At 46.0% G+C, this 19562-nt stretch overlaps 1 protein-coding gene across 1 annotated transcript; it reads right to left on the bottom strand.

Annotated features, from left to right (window-relative positions):
* Window positions 1-14187: 14187 nt before the first annotated feature.
* Window positions 14188-18053, bottom strand: LOC123129010 (probable protein S-acyltransferase 15). Its single transcript, XM_044549143.1, has 7 exons — window positions 17713-18053; window positions 17291-17383; window positions 17107-17208; window positions 16964-17032; window positions 14992-15090; window positions 14808-14903; window positions 14188-14616 (listed from the first exon to the last, which is right to left on the bottom strand). Exons 1-7 carry the CDS (start codon window positions 17989-17991, stop codon window positions 14527-14529), a joined length of 828 nt encoding a protein of 275 aa, XP_044405078.1. The 5' UTR covers window positions 17992-18053; the 3' UTR covers window positions 14188-14526.
* Between the last annotated feature and the right edge of the window lie 1509 nt (window positions 18054-19562).

Genomic DNA, 19562 nt, shown 5'->3' with positions numbered 1-19562 from the left:
AGTCGCGGCAGCGGCCGCGGCCGCGGCCACATGGTCTATCAGGCTCGCACGACCCCGTACGCCCCCACCGCCGTCCCGAACCCGCCGCCGCCCGCCCCCACCGCCGTCCAGAACCCGCCGCAGGCAGCAACCGGCCGCCTCGCGCTCCACCGTCTGGCCCCACCCCCAAATCGTCAATCCGCTGCCTGCCGCCAGCGCTCTTGGAGGCCAGGGAGGCGTTCCCTTGCAGCCGCCCGCCTCAGCCAGCATGTCCCCGTCCGGCACCCCTGCCAGCAATCGGGGTGTCGTTCCCCAGCGGCCGCCCTCCTCAGCTCCGAACAAGACGGTGACGGGGTCCAACTCCAAGGATGGCGTTCCTCCGCTCTGACCTGCCCCTACCAGCAACCAGGGAGTTGTTTCCCCCCGGCCGCCCGCCTCAGCCACCAGCAAGATGCTGCCTGCAGCCGGTGCTCTTGGAAACAGCTCTCGCGGCAGCGTTCCCCCTCTCTCGCCTGCGCCCGCCAACAACCAGCTGCCGCCCGCAGCCAGCGTTCCTGGAGGCGGTCCCCACGGTGGTGTCCTCCTGCCCTTGAGTGCCCCCCAAGCCCTTCCCATGGCGTCACTGTTTCTGGATCTGGAGGCGGCAACCTACCCGCATCCCAAGCTGGCGGCCCCCAGGCCCAGGGAGGCATCGAAATTGCTCCACCTAAGGAGGAGGCTTACGGAAGCTCTATTACGGAAGCTCCCACGGTGGCGGTGTTTCTGGAGGTGGCAACCTGCCCGCGGCCCAATCTGGCGGTTCCCAAGCCACCGGCAAAAAAAATTAAAAAGTGCAAAAAATGTTGAGATCCGGGGCGTATCAAGAAAGATTGCCCTCGATTGCCTTGCTTGCGATGCAGCGGTACTCGGCACACTGTATCCAACTGCACTACCCCTGCTGGCCCCGTTTGTTTCCGCTGTTCTAATACCGGGCATTACTGGAAGGACTGCATCATCCAGATTATTTTTAGACGATGTCCAACATGTGGCGGTGCTGGTCATGGTGACCCAAATAATCCCAACAATAGTCTAATCTGTGCCAGCCCTCAGATAGTTCTCCGGTGTACTTCGGGCGTGTTTGGTTGCCCGCATGTAGCCCAACCAGGCCCGCGCAGGATGTGCGCGGCCTGTTTGGTTGGTTGGGCTGCATGCGGTTTGAGGCCCGCACGAACCTCAAAGCAGCCCGCAGCCTGCCTCGGCGGAAACTACCGAATCGGCAGTTCCTCGCGAGCCTGGCCGGGCGCGGCCGCGCGTGCAGGGTAGTTGCACGCCTCGGCAGCGCGGGAGACGGAGGCGACGTCTCATTACTCGCCCCCAACTCTCCTGTCGCCGCGCAGGCGCACTGTTCCCACCGCTCCCTCTCTCCCTCACCGCCCCTCCCTCTCCTCTCCTCTGCTCCGATGGCTCCGCCACGCCCACCGCCGCGCCGCCCTCTGACCCCGGTCGACCAGCGCATCGCCAGCATCCAGGAGCGCTGGCTGGCCGGGCTCCAGAACTCAGGCCGCGACCTGGCCTCGGCGCTGCGGGCGCCGTCCCCCATCTACTGCCGGCCTCCACGAGCGCCGGCCAATGCGGTGCCGGCCGCTCCTGCTCCACCGCTGATTCCGGACCTCGTGGTCCTGGGCTCGGCGCCGGCGCCGTCGACGGAGCCGCCCCTTATTGGGACACCATTGGCCTCGGGGGTTTTCTTGACCCCCGTCCGAGGGTTTTCTCTGGTCGGCGGGTCGTCGTTCTCGACCTCCGGCGTGGCGTTCAGCACGGGGCTGATGCCGCAGGCCGTCGCCGGGGCCGGCTCGTCCTCTGCTCGGCCACATCCATCATTCCCACCGGGGTTTTCACCCCGGCCTCGGTTCGCCGCGGCTGCGCGTGCTCCGGTGAGTCAAATCCCCAACAATCTTGCTCCTAGATGTAGATTAGCGGTTAATTTCTTAGGCATGTGCTATGATTGATAGGATTCTAGCAGATCCGATTGGATGCGATCCCAATCGAATCCAATCGGACTGATCTGTTCTTGTTTCGTACAGTGCGTGTGCTACTGCTTGTGTTCATGCTAGAATGCTAGTAGCTGTGTTACATGTTAGATTCATGTTCATGCTAGAATCCTAGAATCATGCTAGTCCGAGTGCTACTACATGCTAGATTTGTGCTACATGCTAGTAGCTGTGTTCATGCTAGAATCATGTTCATGTTGAATGATGAATGCTAGAATCATGTTGACTGATGGCATGTTCATGTTAGGATCATGTCCTTGTTTCATGTTGCATGTTGAAGCTAGGGTTTGTGCCATGAGTGGATGTTATACGTGCATGTAGTAGGACCATTTTAGGATGGTACCAAATCTGCATGGCTGCACATGGGTGCTATTGGCACTTGCTGTTGCTATTTTTAGATGTTTCCTTGTTTAGGAAAGTGCAGTGATCAGTGCCAGTTGCAGCAAAGAAGATGCCACTAATCAGTGACTTGCCCAACAACAAGTGTCATTGATAAGATGCCACTGATCAGTGACTTATCAATGTCACTTACTGTTGGGCAAAATGGCACTTATCAATGGCACTTGCTATTGGGCAAGTCACTGGTCAGTGTCATTGATCAGTGCCATTGATCAATGCCATTTGCACTACAGCAAGTAGATTAGTGCTCTTGCCCAACATCAAGTGCCACTGATCATTGCAATTTGGCCATGAGAACATGCCACTGATCAGTGGCACTTGCTGTTGGGCATTCTAGCATTCATCACTGATCAGTGGAACTGATCAGTGGCACTTGCTGTTGGGCAAGTCCACTGATCAGTGGCACTTGCTGGTGGGCAAGTCCACTTATCAGTGCCACTTGCTGGTGGGCAAGTCCACTGATCAGTGCCACTGATCAGTGGCATTTGCTTGCTTGCTTGCTTTGTTTGATACTAATACTTGTCATGTTGCCTGACAAGATACTGAAGACTGACTGGGATGTGGCGGGTGGAGGAGCTCAGGTCGTGGCCGGAGCTGAGCGTGCCGAGGATTTCATCCCCACGAACAGGTGGCTCAGGACGGTGGACCTGCCTGGCAGGATCGCCTTCATGAGCGTGCCTCGTTCAAGGGGTGATCTCCGAGGCAGAGCCACGAGGAGGGGGCCAGGGAGCCGATGAGATTCTACCAGCAGATCAAGGAGAATGAGGACCTCGCCATGCTCGTCATCCCTCCCAAGTTTGTGGAGGTGATGAACACCTGGCTGGTCATCAAGCGACTCCCGCGCGTGGTCAGGCTCTCAGCCAACAAGTGGTGCGTGTTCTAGGTGCAGGTCCAGAACTTCGAGGGCCAGATGGTGCTTGGCCGGGGGTGGAACTACTTCTGCCGCCGCCACTACATCGTCCCCGGCGACCTCGTCGTTGTGCGCATCTCCGGACTCGGGCTGAAGGTTCAGATCTACAACCATGACTCGTCGGTGATGTGCAGGTATCGTTGCAGCAGACACAACTGCCTTGGTGGCATCGAGCAGGCTATGTAGTTAAGTTAAGTCAGGTGTTAGTGGAGAACTTTTAATCTAGACTTATGCTATCTAGTTAGGGTGTGTTGCGAGACTTGTGCTGGAGACATGTTCATATTTTGGCCAGGTGCAGCACCCTGGCACAGCAGGGAAGGAGGATGCCCTGCTCTTAATCTAGACTATGCTATCTAGTTAAGTAGTTTGTTGTGTTAAGTTTGCTGTCATTACATTGCTTGCTTTGTTTGATCTTGCTGTTGTGATGTTGCTGTTGTGTTGATCATGTGTGGTGGTAAGGCCTGTTGGGGAACATAGTAATTTCAAAAAAATTCCTACGCACACGCAAGATCATGGTGATGCATAGCAACGAGAGGGGAGAGTGTGATCTACGTACCCTTGTAGACCGACAGCAGAAGCGTTAGCACAACGCGGTTGATGTAGTCGTACGTCTTCATGGCCCGACCGATCAATCACCGAAACTACGGCACCTCCGAGTTCTAGCACACGTTCAGCTCGATGACGATCCCCAGACTCCGATCCAGCAAAGTGTCGGGGAAGAGTTCCGTCAGCACGACGGCGTGGTGACGACCTTGATGTACTACCGTCGTAGGGCTTCGCCTAAGCACCGCTACAATATTATCGAGGACTATGGTGGAAGGGGGCACCGCACACGGTTAAGAATATGATCACGTGGATCAACTTGTGTGTCTAGGGGTGCCCCCTGCCCCCGTATATAAAGGATCAAGGGGGGTGGTGCGGCCGGCCAGGAGGAGGGCGCGCCAGGAGGAGTCCTACTCCCACCGGGAGTAGGATTCCCCCCCCCCCCTTCCTAGTTGGAATAGGATTCGGGAGGGGGAAAGAGGAGAGAGAGAAGGAAGGGGGGCGCCGCCCCCTCTCCTTGTCCTATTCGGACTAGGGGGGAGGGGCGCGCGGCCCAGCCCTGGCCACCTCTCCTCTCTTCCACTAAAGCCCACTAAGGCCCATATACCTCCCGGGGGGTTCCGGTAACCTCCCGGTACTTCGGTAAAATCCCAATTTCACCCGGAACACTTCCGATATCCAAATATAGGCTTTCAATATATCAATATTTATGTCTCGGCCATTTCGAGACTCCTCGTCCTGTCCGTGATCACATCCGGGACTCCGAACAAACTTCGGTACATCAAAATGCATAAACTCATAATATAACTGTCATCGAAACCTTAAGCGTGCGGACCCTACGGGTTCGAGAACAATGTAGACATGATCGAGACACGTCTCTGGTCAATAACCAATAGCGGAACCTGGATGCTCATATTGGCTCCTACATATTCTACGAAGATCTTTTATCGGTCAGACCGCATAACAACATACGTTGTTCCCTTCGTCATCGGTATGTTACTTGCCCGAGATTCGATCGTCGGTATCTCAATACCTAGTTCAATCTCGTTACCGGCAAGTCTCTTTACTCGTTCTGTAATACATCATATCACAACTAACTCATTAGTTGCAATGCTTGCAAGGCTTATGTGATGTGCATTACCGAGAGGGCCCAGAGATACCTCTCCGACAATCGGAGTGACAAATCCTAATCTCGAAATACGCCAACCCAACATGTACCTTTGGAGACACCTGTAGAGCACCTTTATAATCACCCAGTTACGTTGTGACGTTTGGTAGCACACAAAGTGTTCCTCCGGCAAACGGGAGTTGCATAATCTCATAGTCATAGGAACATGTATAAGTCATGAAGAAAGCAATAGCAACATACTAAACGATCGGGTGCTAAGCTAATGGAATGGGTCATGTCAATCAGATCATTCACCTAATGATGTGATCCCGTTAATCAAATAACAACTCTTTGTCCATGGTTAGGAAACATAACCATCTTTGATTAACGAGCTAGTCAAGTAGAGGCATACTAGTGACACTCTGTTTGTCTATGTATTCACACATGTATTATGTTTCCTGTTAATACAATTCTAGAATGAATAATAAATATTTATCATGATATAAGGAAATAAATAATAACTTTATTATTGCCTCTAGGGCATATTTCCTTCAGTCTCCCACTTGCACTAGAGTCAATAATCTAGATTACACATTAATGATTCTAACACCCATGGAGCCTTGGTGCTGATCATGTTTTGCTCGTGGAAGAGGCTTAGTCAACGGGTCTGCTACATTCAGATCCGTATGTATCTTGCAAATCTCTATGTCTCCCACCTGGACTAGATCCCGGATGGAATTGAAGCATCTCTTGATGTGCTTGGTTCTCTTGTGAAATCTGGATTCCTTTGCCAAGGCAATTGCACCAGTATTGTCACAAAAGATTTTCATTAGACCCGATGCACTAGGTATGACACCTAGATCGGATATGAACTCCTTCATCCAGACTCCTTCATTTGCTGCTTCCGAAGCAGCTATGTATTCTGCTTCACACGTAGATCCCGCCACGACGCTTTGTTTAGAACTGCACCAACTATCAGCTCCACCGTTTAATGTAAACACGTATCCGGTTTGCGATTTAGAATCGTCCGGATCAGTGTCAAAGCTCACATCAACGTAACCATTTACGATGAGCTCTTTGTCACCTCCATAAACGAGAAACATATCCTTAGTCCTTTTCAGGTATTTCAGAATGTTCTTGACCGCTGTCCAGTGATCCACTCCTGGATTACTTTGGTACCTCCATGCTAGACTTATAGCAAGGCACACATCAGGTCTGGTACACAGCATTGCATACATGATAGAGCCTATGGCTGAAGCATAGGGAACATCTTTCATTTTCTCTCTATCTTCTGCAGTGGTCGGGCATTGAGTCTTACTCAACTTCACACCTTGTAACACAGGCAAGAACCCTTTCTTTGCTTGATCCATTTTGAACTTCTTCAAAACTTTGTCAAGGTATGTGCTTTGTGAAAGTCCAATTAAGCGTCTTGATCTATCTCTATAGATCTTAATGCCTAATATGTAAGCAGCTTCACCGAGGTATTTCATTGAAAAACTCTTATTCAAGTATCCCTTTATGCTATCCAGAAATTCTATATCATTTCCAATTAGTAATATGTCATCCACATATAACATCAGAAATGCTACAGAGCTCCCACTCACTTTCTTGTAAATACAGGCTTCTCCAAAAGTCTGTATAAAACCAAATGCTTTGATCACACTATCAAAGCGTTTATTCCAACTCCGAGAGGCTTGCACCAGTCCATAAATGGATCACTGGAGCTTGCACACTTTGTTAGCTCCCTTTGGATCGACAAAACCTTCTGGTTGCATCATATACAACTCTTCTTCCAGAAATCCATTCAGGAATGCAGTTTTGACATCCATCTGCCAAATTTCATAATCATAAAATGTGGCAATTGCTAACATGATTCGGACAGACTTAAGCATCGCTACGAGTGAGAAGGTCTCATCGTAGTCAACCCCTTGAACTTGCCGAAAACCTTTTGCGACAAGTCGAACTTTGTAGACACTAATATTACCATCAGCGTCAGTCTTCTTCTTGAAGATCCATTTATTCTCAATTGCTTGCCGATCATTGGGCAAGTCAACCAAAGTCCATACTTTGTTCTCATACATGGATCCCATCTCAGATTTCATGGCTTCAAGCCATTTTGCGGAATCTGGGCTCACCATCGCTTCTTCATAGTTCGTAGGTTCATCATGATCTAGTAGCATGACTTCCAGAACAGGATTACCGTACCACTCTGGCGCGGATCTCACTCTGGTTGATCTACGAGGTTCAGTAGTATCTTGTTCTGAAGTTTCATGATCATTATCATTAGCTTCCTCACTAATTGGTGTAGGTGTCACAGAAATAGGTTTCTGTGATGTGCTACTTTCCAATAAGGGAGTAGGTACAGTTACCTCATCAAGTTCTACTTTCCTCCCACTCACTTCTTTTGAGAGAAACTCCTTCTCTAGAAAGTTTCCGAATTTAGCAACAGTCTTGCCTTTGGATCTGTGATAGAAGGTGTATCCAATAGTTTCCTTTGGATATCCTATGAAGACACATTTTTTCCGATTTGGGTTCAAGCTTATCAGGTTGAAACTTTTTCACATAAGCATCGCAGCCCTAAACTTTCAGAAATGACAACTTTGGTTTCTTGCCAAACCACAGTTCATAAGGCGTCGTCTCAACGGATTTTGATGGTGCCCTATTTAACGTGAATGCGGCCGTCTCTAGAGCATATCCCCAAAACGATAGCGGTAAATCAGTAAGAGACATCATAGATCGCACCATATCTAGTAAAGTACGATTACGACGTTCGGACACACCATTACGCTGTGGTGTTCCGGGTGGCGTGAGTTGCGAAACTATTCCACATTGTTTCAAATGTACACCAAACTCGTAACTCAAATATTCTCCTCCACGATCAGATCGTAGGAATTTTATTTTCCTGTTACGATGATTTTCAACTTCACTCTAAAATTCTTTGAACTTTTCAAACGTTTCAGACTTGTGTTTCATTAAGTAGATATACCCATATCTGCTTAAGTCATCTGTGAAGGTGAGAAAATAATGATATCCGCCACGAGCCTCAACATTCATCGGACCACTTACATCTGTATGTATGATTTCCAACAAATCTGTTGCTCTCTGCATAGTACCGGAGAACGGTGTTTTTTGTCATCTTACCCATAAGGCACGGTTCACAACTACCAAGTGATTCATAATCAAGTGGTTCCAAAAGCCCATCAGTATGGAGTTTCTTCATGCGTTTTATACCGATATGACCTAAATGGCAGTGCCACAAATAAGTTGCACTATCATTATCAACTCTGCATCTTTTGGTTTCAACACTATGAATATGTGTGTCACTACTATCGATATTTAATAAGAATAGACCACTCTTTAAGGGTGCATGACCATAAAAGATATTACACATATAAATAGAACAATCATTATTCTCTGATTTAAATGAATAACCGTCTCGCATCAAACAAGATCCAGATATAATGTTCATGCTCAAAGTTGGCACCAAATAACAATTATTTAGGTCTAATACTAATCCCGATGGTAGATGTAGAGGTAGCGTGTCGACCGCGGTCACATCGACTTTGGAACCATTTCCCACGCGCATCGTCACCTTGTCCTTCGCCAGTGTTCGCTTAATCCGTAGTCCCTGTTTCGAGTTGCAAATATTAGCAACAGAATCAGTATCAAATACCCAGGTGCTACTGCAAGCTCTAGTAAGGTACACATCAATAACATGTATATCACATGTACCTTTGTTCACCTTGCCATCCTTCTTATCCACCAAATACTTCGGGCAGTTCCGCTTCCAGTGACCAGTCTGCTTGCAGTAGAAGCACTCAGTTTCAGGCTTAGGTCCAGATTTGGGTTTCTTCTCTTGAGCAGCAACTTGCTTGCTGTTCTTCTTGAAGTTCCCCTTCTTCTTCCCTTTGCCCTTTTTCTTGAAACTAGTGGTCTTGTTGACCATCAACACTTGATGCTCCTTCTTGATTTCTACCTCCGCAGCTTTCAGCATTGCGAAGAGCTCGGGAATAGTCTTATTCATATCTTGCATATTATAGTTCATCATGAAGCTCTTGTAGCTAGGTGGCAGTGATTGGAGAATTCTGTCAATGACGCAATCATATGGAAGATTAACTCCCAATTGAATCAAGTGATTATTATACCCAGACATTTTGAGTATATGCTCACTGACAGAACTGTTCTCCTCCATCTTGCAGCTATAGAACTTATTGGAGACTTCATATCTCTCAATCCGGGCATTTGCTTGAAATATTAACTTCAACTCCTGGAACATCTCATATGCTCCATGACATTCAAAACATCGTTGAAGTACCGATTCTAAGCCGTAAAGCATGGCACACTGAACTATCGAGTAGTCATCAGCTTTGCTCTGCCAGACGTTCATAACATCTGGTGTTGCTCCAGCACCAGGCCTGGCACCCAGCGGTACTTCCAGGACGTAATTCTTCTATGCAGCAATGAGGATAACCCTCAAGTTACGGACCCAGTCCGTGTAATTGCTACCATCATCTTTCAACTTTGCTTTCTCAAGGAACGCATTAAAATTCAACGGAACAACAGCACGGGCCATCTATCTACAATCAAACATAAATAAGCAAGATACTATCAGGTACTAAGTTCATGATAAATTTAGGTTCAATTAATCATATTACTTAAAGAACTCCCACTTAGATAGACATCCCTCTAATCCTCTAAGTGATTACGTGATCCAAATCAACTAAACCGTGTTCGATCATCACGTGAGATGGAGTAGTTTCATTGGTGAACATCACTATGTTGATCATATCTACTATATGATTCACGCTCGACCTTTTGGTCTCCGTGTTCCGAGGCCATATCTGTATATGCATGGCTCGTCAAGTATAACCTGAGTATTCCGCATATGCAACTGTTTTGCACCCGTTGTATTTGAACGTAGAGCCTATCACACCCGATCATCACGTGGTGTCTCAGCACGAAGAACTTTCGCAACGGTGCATACTCAGGGAGAACACTTCTTGCTAATTAGTGAGAGATCATCTTATAATGCTACCGTCAATCAAAGCAAGATAAGATGCATAAAAGATAAACATCACATGCAATCAATATAAGTGATATGATATGGCCATCATCATCTTGTGCTTGTGATCTCCATCTTCGAAGCACCGTCGTGATCACCATCGTCACCGGCGCGACACCTTGATCTCCATTGTAGCATCGTTGTCGTCTCGCCAATCTTATGCTTCCACGACTATCGCTACCGCTTAGTGATAAAGTAAAGCATTACAGCGTGATTGCATTGCATACAATAAAGCGACAACCATATGGCTCCTGCCAGTTGCCGATAACTCGGTTACAAAACATGATCATCTCATACAATAAAATTTAGCATCATGTCTTGACCAATCACATCACAACATGCCCTGCAAAAACAAGTTAGACGTCCTCTACTTTGTTGTTGCAAGTTTTACGTGGCTGCTACGGGCTTAAGCAAGAACCAATCTTACCTACGCATCAAAACCACAACGATAGTTTGTCAAGTTGGTGTTGTTTTAACCTTCGCAAGGACCGGGCGTAGCCACACTTGGTTCAACTAAAGTTGGAGAAACTGTCACCCGCTAGCCACCTTTGTGCAAAGCACGTCGGGAGAACCGGTCTCGCGTAAGTGTACGCGTAATATCGGTCCGGGCCGCTTCGTCCAACAATACCACCGAACCAAAGTATGACATGCTGGTAAGCAGTATGACTTATATCGCCCACAACTCACTTGTGTTCTACTCGTGCATATAACATCAACATATAAAACCTAGGCTCGGATGCCACTGTTGGGGAACGTAGTAATTTCAAAAAAAATCCTACGCACACGCAAGATCATGGTGATGCATAGCAACGAGAGGGGAGAGTGTGATCTACGTAGCCTTGTAGACCGATAGCGGAAGCGTTAGCACAACGCGGTTGATGTAGTCATACGTCTTCACGGCCTGACCGATCAAGCACCGAAACTACGGCACCTCCAAGTTCTAGCACACGTTCAGCTCGATGACGATCCCCGGACTCCGATCCAGCAAAGTGTCGGGGAAGAGTTCCGTCAGCACGACGGCGTGGTGACGACCTTGATGTACTACCGTCGCAGGGCTTCGCCTAAGCACCGCTACAATATTATCGAGGACTATGGTGGAAGGGGGCACCGCACACGGTTAAGAATATGATCACGTGGATCAACTTGTGTGTCTAGGGAGGGGGGCCATCCGGCCAGGAGAGGCGCGCCAGGAGGAGTCCTACTAGTAGGACTCCCCCCTTTCCTAGTTGGAATAGGATTCGTGGAGGGGGGGGGAGAGGAGAGAGAGGAGGAAGGGGGGCCGACCCCCTCTCCTTTTCCAATTCGGACCAAGGGGGGGGGCGGCCCATCTCTGGCCACCTCTCCTCTCTTCCACTAAGGCCCACTAAGGCCCATATACCTCCCGGGGGGTTCCGGTAACCTCCCGGTACTCCGGTAAAATCCCGATTTCACCCGGAACACTTCCGATATCCATATATAGGCTTCCACTATATCAATCTTTATGTATCGACCATTTCGAGACTCCTCGTCATGTCCGTGATCACATCCGGGACTCCGAACAAACTTCGGTACATCAAAATGCATAAACTCATAATATAACTGTCATCGAAACCTTAAGCGTGCGGACCCTACGGGTTCGAGAACAATGTAGACATGACCGAGACACGTCTCCGATGAATAACCAATAGCGGAACCTGGATGCTCATATTGGCTCCTACATATTCTACGAAGATCTTTTATCGGTCAGACCGCATAACAATATACGTTGTTCCCTTTGTCATCGGTATGTTACTTGCCCGAGATTCGATCGTCGGTATCTCAATACCTAGTTCAATCTCGTTACCGGCAAGTCTCTTTACTCGTTCCGTAATACATCATCTCACAACTAACTCATTAGTTGCAATGCTTGCAAGGCTTATGTGATGTGCATTACCAAGAGGGCCCAGAGATACCTCTCTGACAATCGGAGTGACAAATCCTAATCTCGAAATACGCCAACCCAACATGTACCTTTGGAGACACCTGTAGAGCACCTTTATAATCACCTAGTTACGTTGTGACGTTTGGTAGCACATAAAGTGTTCCTCCGGCAAACGGGAGTTGCATAATCTCATAGTCATGGGAACATGTATAAGTCATGAAGAAAGCAATAGAACATTCTAAACGATCGGGTGCTAAGCTAATGGAATGGGTCATGTCAATCAGATCATTCACCTAATGATGTGATCCCGTTAATCAAATAACAACTCTTTGTCCATGGTTAGGAAACATAACCATCTTTGATTAACGAGCTAGTCAAGTAGAGGCATACTAGTGACACTCTGTTTGTCTATGTATTCACACATGTATTATGTTTCCGGTTAATATAATTCTAGCATGAATAATAAACATTTATCATGATATAAGGAAATAAATAATAACTTTATTATTGCCTCTAGGGCATATTTCCTTCAAGGCCACCACATTTGAATGGGGTGAGCAGAACAGAAACGCTGTTTGCAACCAAATAGCTGAAGTTTGCATCTGCTCACACCCTAAGCACAAATGCGGGCAACCAAACAACAGGGGGGTAAGTGCCTCTCGATGCGATGCAGGCAACCAAACAGGTTGCATCTGCTGCATATGAGGCTGTTTTTCAGCAACCAGGCTCGCTGGAGATGGACATGCAATGCAGACACTATATCAAACGGCAACCAAACACGCCCTTCGTGTCCCAACGGTGGACACCGGCCAAGGGATTGCCCTCAGAGATCCAGTGAGTATGGCGGATGGACGAGTTTTGATGCTTGTCAGATGTGCAGACTTTCTGGACACTGTTTTCGTGATTGCCCGTCTTTGCAGTAGAGTGACATCCTGCACATTTCCGTCCGGGCAGTGTGTTGTTCGTTGGTAATTCTGGCATGTGTGGAAAACATTTGATAAGCAACTTATTTTTAGTACCATTGCTGTATTGGAGTTATATATAATAAATAAGCTAAATTGTAGTTGCCAATATAGTACTGGAGATGTCATTGCAGAGTTCAGTTCAGTCACCTACATTCCATATCTGAAAAGGCTAGGGCGGTCAATTCAAACCATTGCCAAAATGGCCTTTAATATGTCGTGAAACTGTGGAATGCTTGATCTTGTGTTTAATCAGCTGTTGTTTCAAGTATATTCTTCTGTGTTCGTTACTTACCTTTTCAGTTTACATTTATCAGTTGTGCATTGTCATTGTTCCATGGTCTCTGAAGCTTGAGGTTATTGTGTGCAAGTGCGAGAAAGTGAAGCTTTGATGGAAGGTACTTACATGATGGTTTTTTAATCTATTTGATTGATCTTATGTTATCATGGGAACAAGCTCCCGCAAAGCCTATCTTAGATTGGCTAATTCTATGATGTGCTTCTTCTTTTGACATAGTCAATTGCATTTGCTTATACCAACTCATCTGTGTAAGAAAAACTGAAATTCTAACTTGCACTTGATTATACAGGGATCATGCCTGTTTAGTCAGACTGATGTGCCAACGTGTGATCCTTTTTTAGACTGATGGTACAGGATTACAGGGGCCATACTTGTTTAGACTGTGAAAGCAGCTTTGCAAGAAGCAGCCAAGAAAAACACAGATGAGGTATCCTGATATCAGTACGATCCATTTTATGCTGGCAAGAATTGAAGAAGGTCAATCGTGTGTTCGTCGCTACTCCCACGACCGAAGAAGGTTTTTGTGGTAAAGAGAAAAAGTTCAGGGATGTCGGTCAAGATCATCCACTCATCAATGATGTAAAGAAGTGCATAACCTGAAGCTCTCTTCTCCAGGTTTTATGCACTTCGTTTCAAGAATAGGTAGATGCTCTCTGTTCTTGTTATCAGCTGCTGATCAACGCTCCGTGGAAAGCACGGAGGCTGGTGTTTTGTTGTTTGATCATCTGTTGAGGGAATCTTGACGGCCATGCATAAGTGAAAACAATAATACTGCAGTAAAAGGCCACAGTTTCTGGGCAAAAACATGCCAGGAAATATGCATGCTTAACTGAATTTTGAATGAGTGTATCAGGCCATAAATCCTCATCTTGGATATTACAGTAAAATTTTACTGCAAAACAAACAACTGAGCATCATTTCACCATACACTCTAGTCTTTTTTTATAGCTGCCAAGATGCATCACTGCAGGTGGGGTCATCAGAATAACAGAATCAAGAAAATCAAACAAAGCTTGCTGCCTTTCTTCCACACTTTCAATTTCCATTCCCTTTTGCACACCTCAAATTGTGACACACATATTCTGGTTACATTTGCAATTGAATGACCCAGTCAGTACACAACAGTACTCAAAACTCAAACTACTTTACAGCATACACACACATATAATTTCAGGTGAGGTTTACATGATTTACAAGATCGTGAAACTGCCCGAGCTCTTCACCTCTGCCTGGGTGAAAACAACACAATGGCAGAAATGATCAATCTGGTCAGCAGATAAATTCACACGTCTACATGTTGTGTTTATGCAGCAATGCTGTTCTTGTCTTTGATCAGTTGTTCGTATTCTGGAACTCGGTGCCATCCTTAAGATGTCCTGTCGCAGTGGGGCAAAGCCAGCAGAAAACGTTTGGGCCCATGATCTGTACAAATAAGTCAAAGGTTCAGATACCTAGAGCACCAACATAACAAATGGTGAATAAAATTGAACTCTGTAGACCATGCTAAAATTTCAGCACCAGATTCAAAGGCTTAGAAACTGAAAATTCGATGATGGTAGAATTAAAAGTCTGATTGCGTTTTTGTTGTTGTTGCTGCGTATATATAGCCCTACCATTTGAATATTCTTCCTCGTGCCCTGATCAAACCGGTGGCGGTAATTCTGTCCACTCTTTTTTGCAAGCCACTTCGCTCTAACTGCTTCTCGATACTGATGACAAGGAGGCAGTAAATTATCAAACAATGGTAAAGCCACCAACTGACAATGAGATGAATGCACACCTGGAACAGTAACTTACCTCTATGGTTGTCATGTTATGACATATGAGATAGATGTGCCAGCATAACAAAGAACCTATTGTCAAGCACAAGGAGAATAAGACAACACCAGCCAAGATCTGCATTTTTATGATAGATCATTATTTGGTCCTTATAGTATGAAGCCAAACAATAAACAGAATAAATTGATGCAAGCTAAAATAGAGAACAAATGTGGCACATGCTTGTCCGCGATGTTACAGCTCAGTTAAAGAATCATACATGTTTATCTTACTTGTACAACTCTGTCATTTTAATGGTTTACAATAACTAGCATATTTGTACCGGTGGTACAATCATGTTCTTTAATTTTAATGGTAATGCTCTTGCTAGACCAGAATTGAAGAGTTCCAAAAGCCAAAAGGCTCTTCAGCAAGTTAAGATTCTTCCATCTGTCCTGCAGCTAAGTTTATCAGAGTCCTTCTGTTTACAATCCATGGTTAATAATCAGTTTCCATGAGTTAAAATTCATGGAAAAACCACAAACGCGCAAGTTTTTTTTTCAAGATCCAGTCTTAGATAATATAGCTAAGGATTTTACAATCATTTCCATTTGGACCCTGACAGCATAACCTCCAGCTAAACAACACGGATAGGTGCTGGGGCTGGCGCATCTGTATCGGATACCAGTATCCGATGCGGATTCAACCCCGATAGGCGGTCGATACATATCGGCGACGCATTGGCGGTTTAAGCAATAAAAATAAAGATTTTAATTCCTGAAAGGATATCTCCCAGATACCTGCACGGTAGGGCCCAACCCTGTGTATGCCTCGACCTAGCTATCCCGATACCCCTGTCCAGCCTCCAGCGCCATACCTCTCCGATTCATTTCACTACCATCCTCCTGACCTAGGCGGAGGCTCACTCGGCGGTGGTGTCAGCTCACTTGTCGGTGGCAAGCCGGCAGCGAGCGTGTGTAGTGCTCCTGCTCCTCATTCCTCCTCGCCTCTCACACAATAGCTGCAATGGCAACTCACCAGCAGCGGCTCCAGCAAACTGTGAGAAGCCAGTGGTGGGCTACTCGCCTCCTCCCCTCTCAGGCTTCAGCAGAAGCTCACCGGCGGCAAGATGGGTAAGTGCTCCTCGCATCATCCCTATCTGAGGATCCAGCAGAAGACCAGCATCTCGCCGGTGGTGGGCCCCTTACCTCCTCCCACTCTCAGGCTCCAGGAACAGCTCGCGGGCATGCTCCCTGCATCCTACCCCATCAGGGTCAAGAAGTAGCTCACCGGCGACAAGCAGGTGGTGGGCTGCTCGCCTCATTGCCCTCAGGTTCAGCATCAAGGTATTCTGCGGTGCCCCCGCTCCTCTTCCCTCCCCTCTCTCCTACAGATCCTATCTATGGCAGCTCACCTCCCTGCTATTTCTATCTAATCTGCACCTTCGCTATGATTAGGAACAGAGCACAACATCAATCTAATCTACTGTTCCTAGTAAAAGACTATTTATCGAATTTTTAATGGTCAAGCGTATCCCAATACGGGCGCATTTCAGAAATGCCTCTGAATTGGCCTAATACCAATACGCGTATCCGTATCTCAGACTAGACTTCCAGCACAAGACTAGCGTGATGGTTCCAGTCCCTGTTAGTACCCGAATCAACCCGTGGGTTTGGCTAGTGTATCATCATAAAGATACAACTGGACAGAAATGTTCTTTGGCCTTCATGACAGAACATGTAAAAAGTCAAATATTTCTGACATTAGGCATAATAATGCCAATATATAGAAGATAAATGAAAGAATTTTGCCAATGGATAATGGCATGGTAACTACTCCCTCCGTCCCATAATATAAGAGCATTTTTGACACTAAGAGCGTTTTTGACACTATACTAGTGTAAAAAACGGTCTTGATTATGGGACGGAGCGAGTAATATTGAAGGTAGCTGGAAAAGATTGCTGACTGCACAGTGAGCTTGTAATTCAAAACGATAGTCAAGGTCACTTACATGGATGATCTTCACATAAAGAATACTAAAGTCATGCTCTGTTCGTAGAAGATCACATACAAATATCACCTGCAATACTTTGATGAAGCCGTGAGAAATGTTTGTTGAAAATGTGCCGCCTTTTGTTCAATGTAGTAACTTACCAATGAATAAAGGGACCCAATGGTTGCATTCAGGACGCAGATGATAAAGGCTTTGTAATTTGCATAGCCCACACAGTTGTTAATCCAAACACAGTGGTGATCCTGACATTAAAACCGTACCCAAGCATTTTCAGCACAACTTCATTCCACAACTAACAGAATGAACGTAGATAGCCACACCTACCATTTTCAGAATACACCTTTTGCAGACCTTACAATGGTGGGTTCGAGCAGGCTTGTTGATGCAACACTTGTCACAATACCTTGATTTCAGTCCCTGTTGCGACCAAATATCGAGCTTTATCAGGGAGCTCTCCAATATTCAAAATTTTGTTGCTCCTAAATTCATAGCTGTGGCAACAACTACTAGCAGCTATAAGAATAGATGAAATCAAGAAGAGAAAAGCACAATGGATTCACATTTAGCTCAATGTGATCGATCCACAGATAGCTGATCTATTGTGATATGAACTAGGTGTCGGGTTGAATTCACTATGGAAAATTCTACGTCTCTTTAAACTTGGAGACGCTGCAATTGAATCAAGCACCTAAATTCCAAGAAAAAATAACAGGGGGGCGAAAAAGAAGGCGAGAGAGATCTGGCACCTGTCCCTGCGGGTCCTCGGCGTCGGGGGAGAAGGCAGAGGGCACGGATCCGGGATCGGCGGCCGCGGCGCAGAGGAAGGAGAAGAAACAGGCGGCGAGGAGGAGGGAGAAGGCGGCCGCGTGGGCGGCGCCGGCCGTCGTGCCGAGGCCGAGCCAGTGGTTCAGCAAGACGAACACCGTGTAGTAGTACACCAGTGCCATCAAGGAGACGGCCGCCACGAGGGCCGGGGAGGTCGCGGCCGCCGCCACCGCCGCGGCGACGCCCCTCCTGCGCGCCATCTCCGGCGAGGTCGGGCGCTTCGTACCCTTTCTTCTCGGTCTCGGGCCCTTCCCGAGCTTCCCTCAGGCCTCTATTCTTAATATTTGGGCTTGGCCTCCAGCATAAACACTAATGGGCTGCTCAATCTCGTTCAGATGGCCTTTTAATGTAGGTCCTTGATGGGCCACAGATACTATCTCTATCTCTTCTCTACGTTTGCTAAAAAAAAAATCTCTTCTCTACGACTTTACAAAATAATGCAAGGTTCATTCTTTCCACCACCCCTTCGTCCAATCTTCCCGTTATGATAATCAATCACCTCAATTCAGAAAAATAATATTCAATCACCTTCATTTACTTATCTTCTGCACTAATTCTACTTTAATTTTTTTACCAAACTTCTCATCAAAATCTAAGATAAATCACGAGCAGGATTTGATAAAAAGTTATTTACACAACGGCATAAATATATACACGTAAATCACGAGCTAACGTAATGTAATATTTGTTGCAACACACAGTGATTGTCCTAGTGATTTGAAAAAAATAAATAGTCAAACCATCTTAGCTCCAACCATTTTTTCCTAGCAAACGGTCAAAGATGATGTCCTCGATGTCATCAACCAATGTTTCCGTCTGGATGGGAGCTTCATGCACCACCTCAACCAGGTGTTCCTAGTGCTATTGAAGAAAAAAGACGCTACTGCAGATATTTCAGATTTCTGGCCTATTAGTTTGGTGCATAGCTTTCCCAAGCTTCTGGCTAAACTACTCACGGAAAAGAGCCCCTATTTGGGTGCTATGCACTGGCGAATGAGCTAGTGCGCACCCGCTTCCCCACGTGCCCTTTTGGGCTGGGCCACATGCTGCTGCATGTTTTTATTTTAATATATATTTTTGTTTTTCTCTCCCATAAATAATTTTAAATTTCAAAAAAATCCATATTTAAAATAATTGTGAATTTTGAAAAATATTCAAGAAATCATAAAATATTCATGCATTGAAAAAATGTTCGCGTTTTGAAAAAATATTTGTATATTCAGAAAAGTTCATGATTTTTAAGTAAACATAAGTTAAATGCATGACTCGCTAGTGGGGTAGAAGACTTAAATGCATTGCTTATTGGGATCTTGAGGTGGACACTTTGCATGTTGAGAGAACTGGGACCAACTTCTTAGGAATGTGAGATTTCAGAAAATAAAATATGTTCATGATTTTGGAAAAAAAAATGTTTTTGTATGCAAAAAATACTCATGAATTTTAAAAATGTCTATGAATTCAGAAAATGTTCATCATTGTTTTAAAATGTTCACTAAATGAAAAAAGTTTTAAAATTACGAAAAAAGGCTCATAGATTCAAAAAATGGTCGGTGATTCAGAAAAAAGTTTGTCAAAACTATTTGTGAATTTCAAAAGGTGTTCCCCAATTTCAGTAGTTGTTTCTCAATTCATAAAAAATGTTCACCGATTCAAAAAAATATATTCATGAGTTTCATAAGAAAATGTGCACAATTATAAACATGTTCATGAATTTGCAAAAAAAAATGTTCGCTAATTCAAAAATTGTTCATGATTGAAAAAAAATCACGAA

Source organism: Triticum aestivum, chromosome 6A, assembly GCF_018294505.1.
Source record: "Triticum aestivum cultivar Chinese Spring chromosome 6A, IWGSC CS RefSeq v2.1, whole genome shotgun sequence".
In the NCBI taxonomy this organism is placed as follows: Eukaryota; Viridiplantae; Streptophyta; class Magnoliopsida; order Poales; family Poaceae; genus Triticum; species Triticum aestivum.
The sequence above is the reverse complement of the archived record's forward strand: the minus strand, read 5'-3'. Positions and strand labels throughout refer to the sequence as shown.

Excerpts from the sequence above, each read along its gene's own strand:
- LOC123129010 (XM_044549143.1), bottom strand. The coding sequence starts at position 17,991 with ATGGCGCGCAGGAGGGGCGTCGCCGCGGCGGTGGCGGCGGCCGCGACC. Across the intron at positions 17,209-17,290 it reads AAAGGTGTATTCTGAAAATG|GATCACCACTGTGTTTGGAT; the intron begins GTAGGTGTGGCT and ends TTTTAATGTCAG. Across the intron at positions 14,617-14,807 it reads CGAGGAAGAATATTCAAATG|ATCATGGGCCCAAACGTTTT; the intron begins GTAGGGCTATAT and ends TTATTTGTACAG.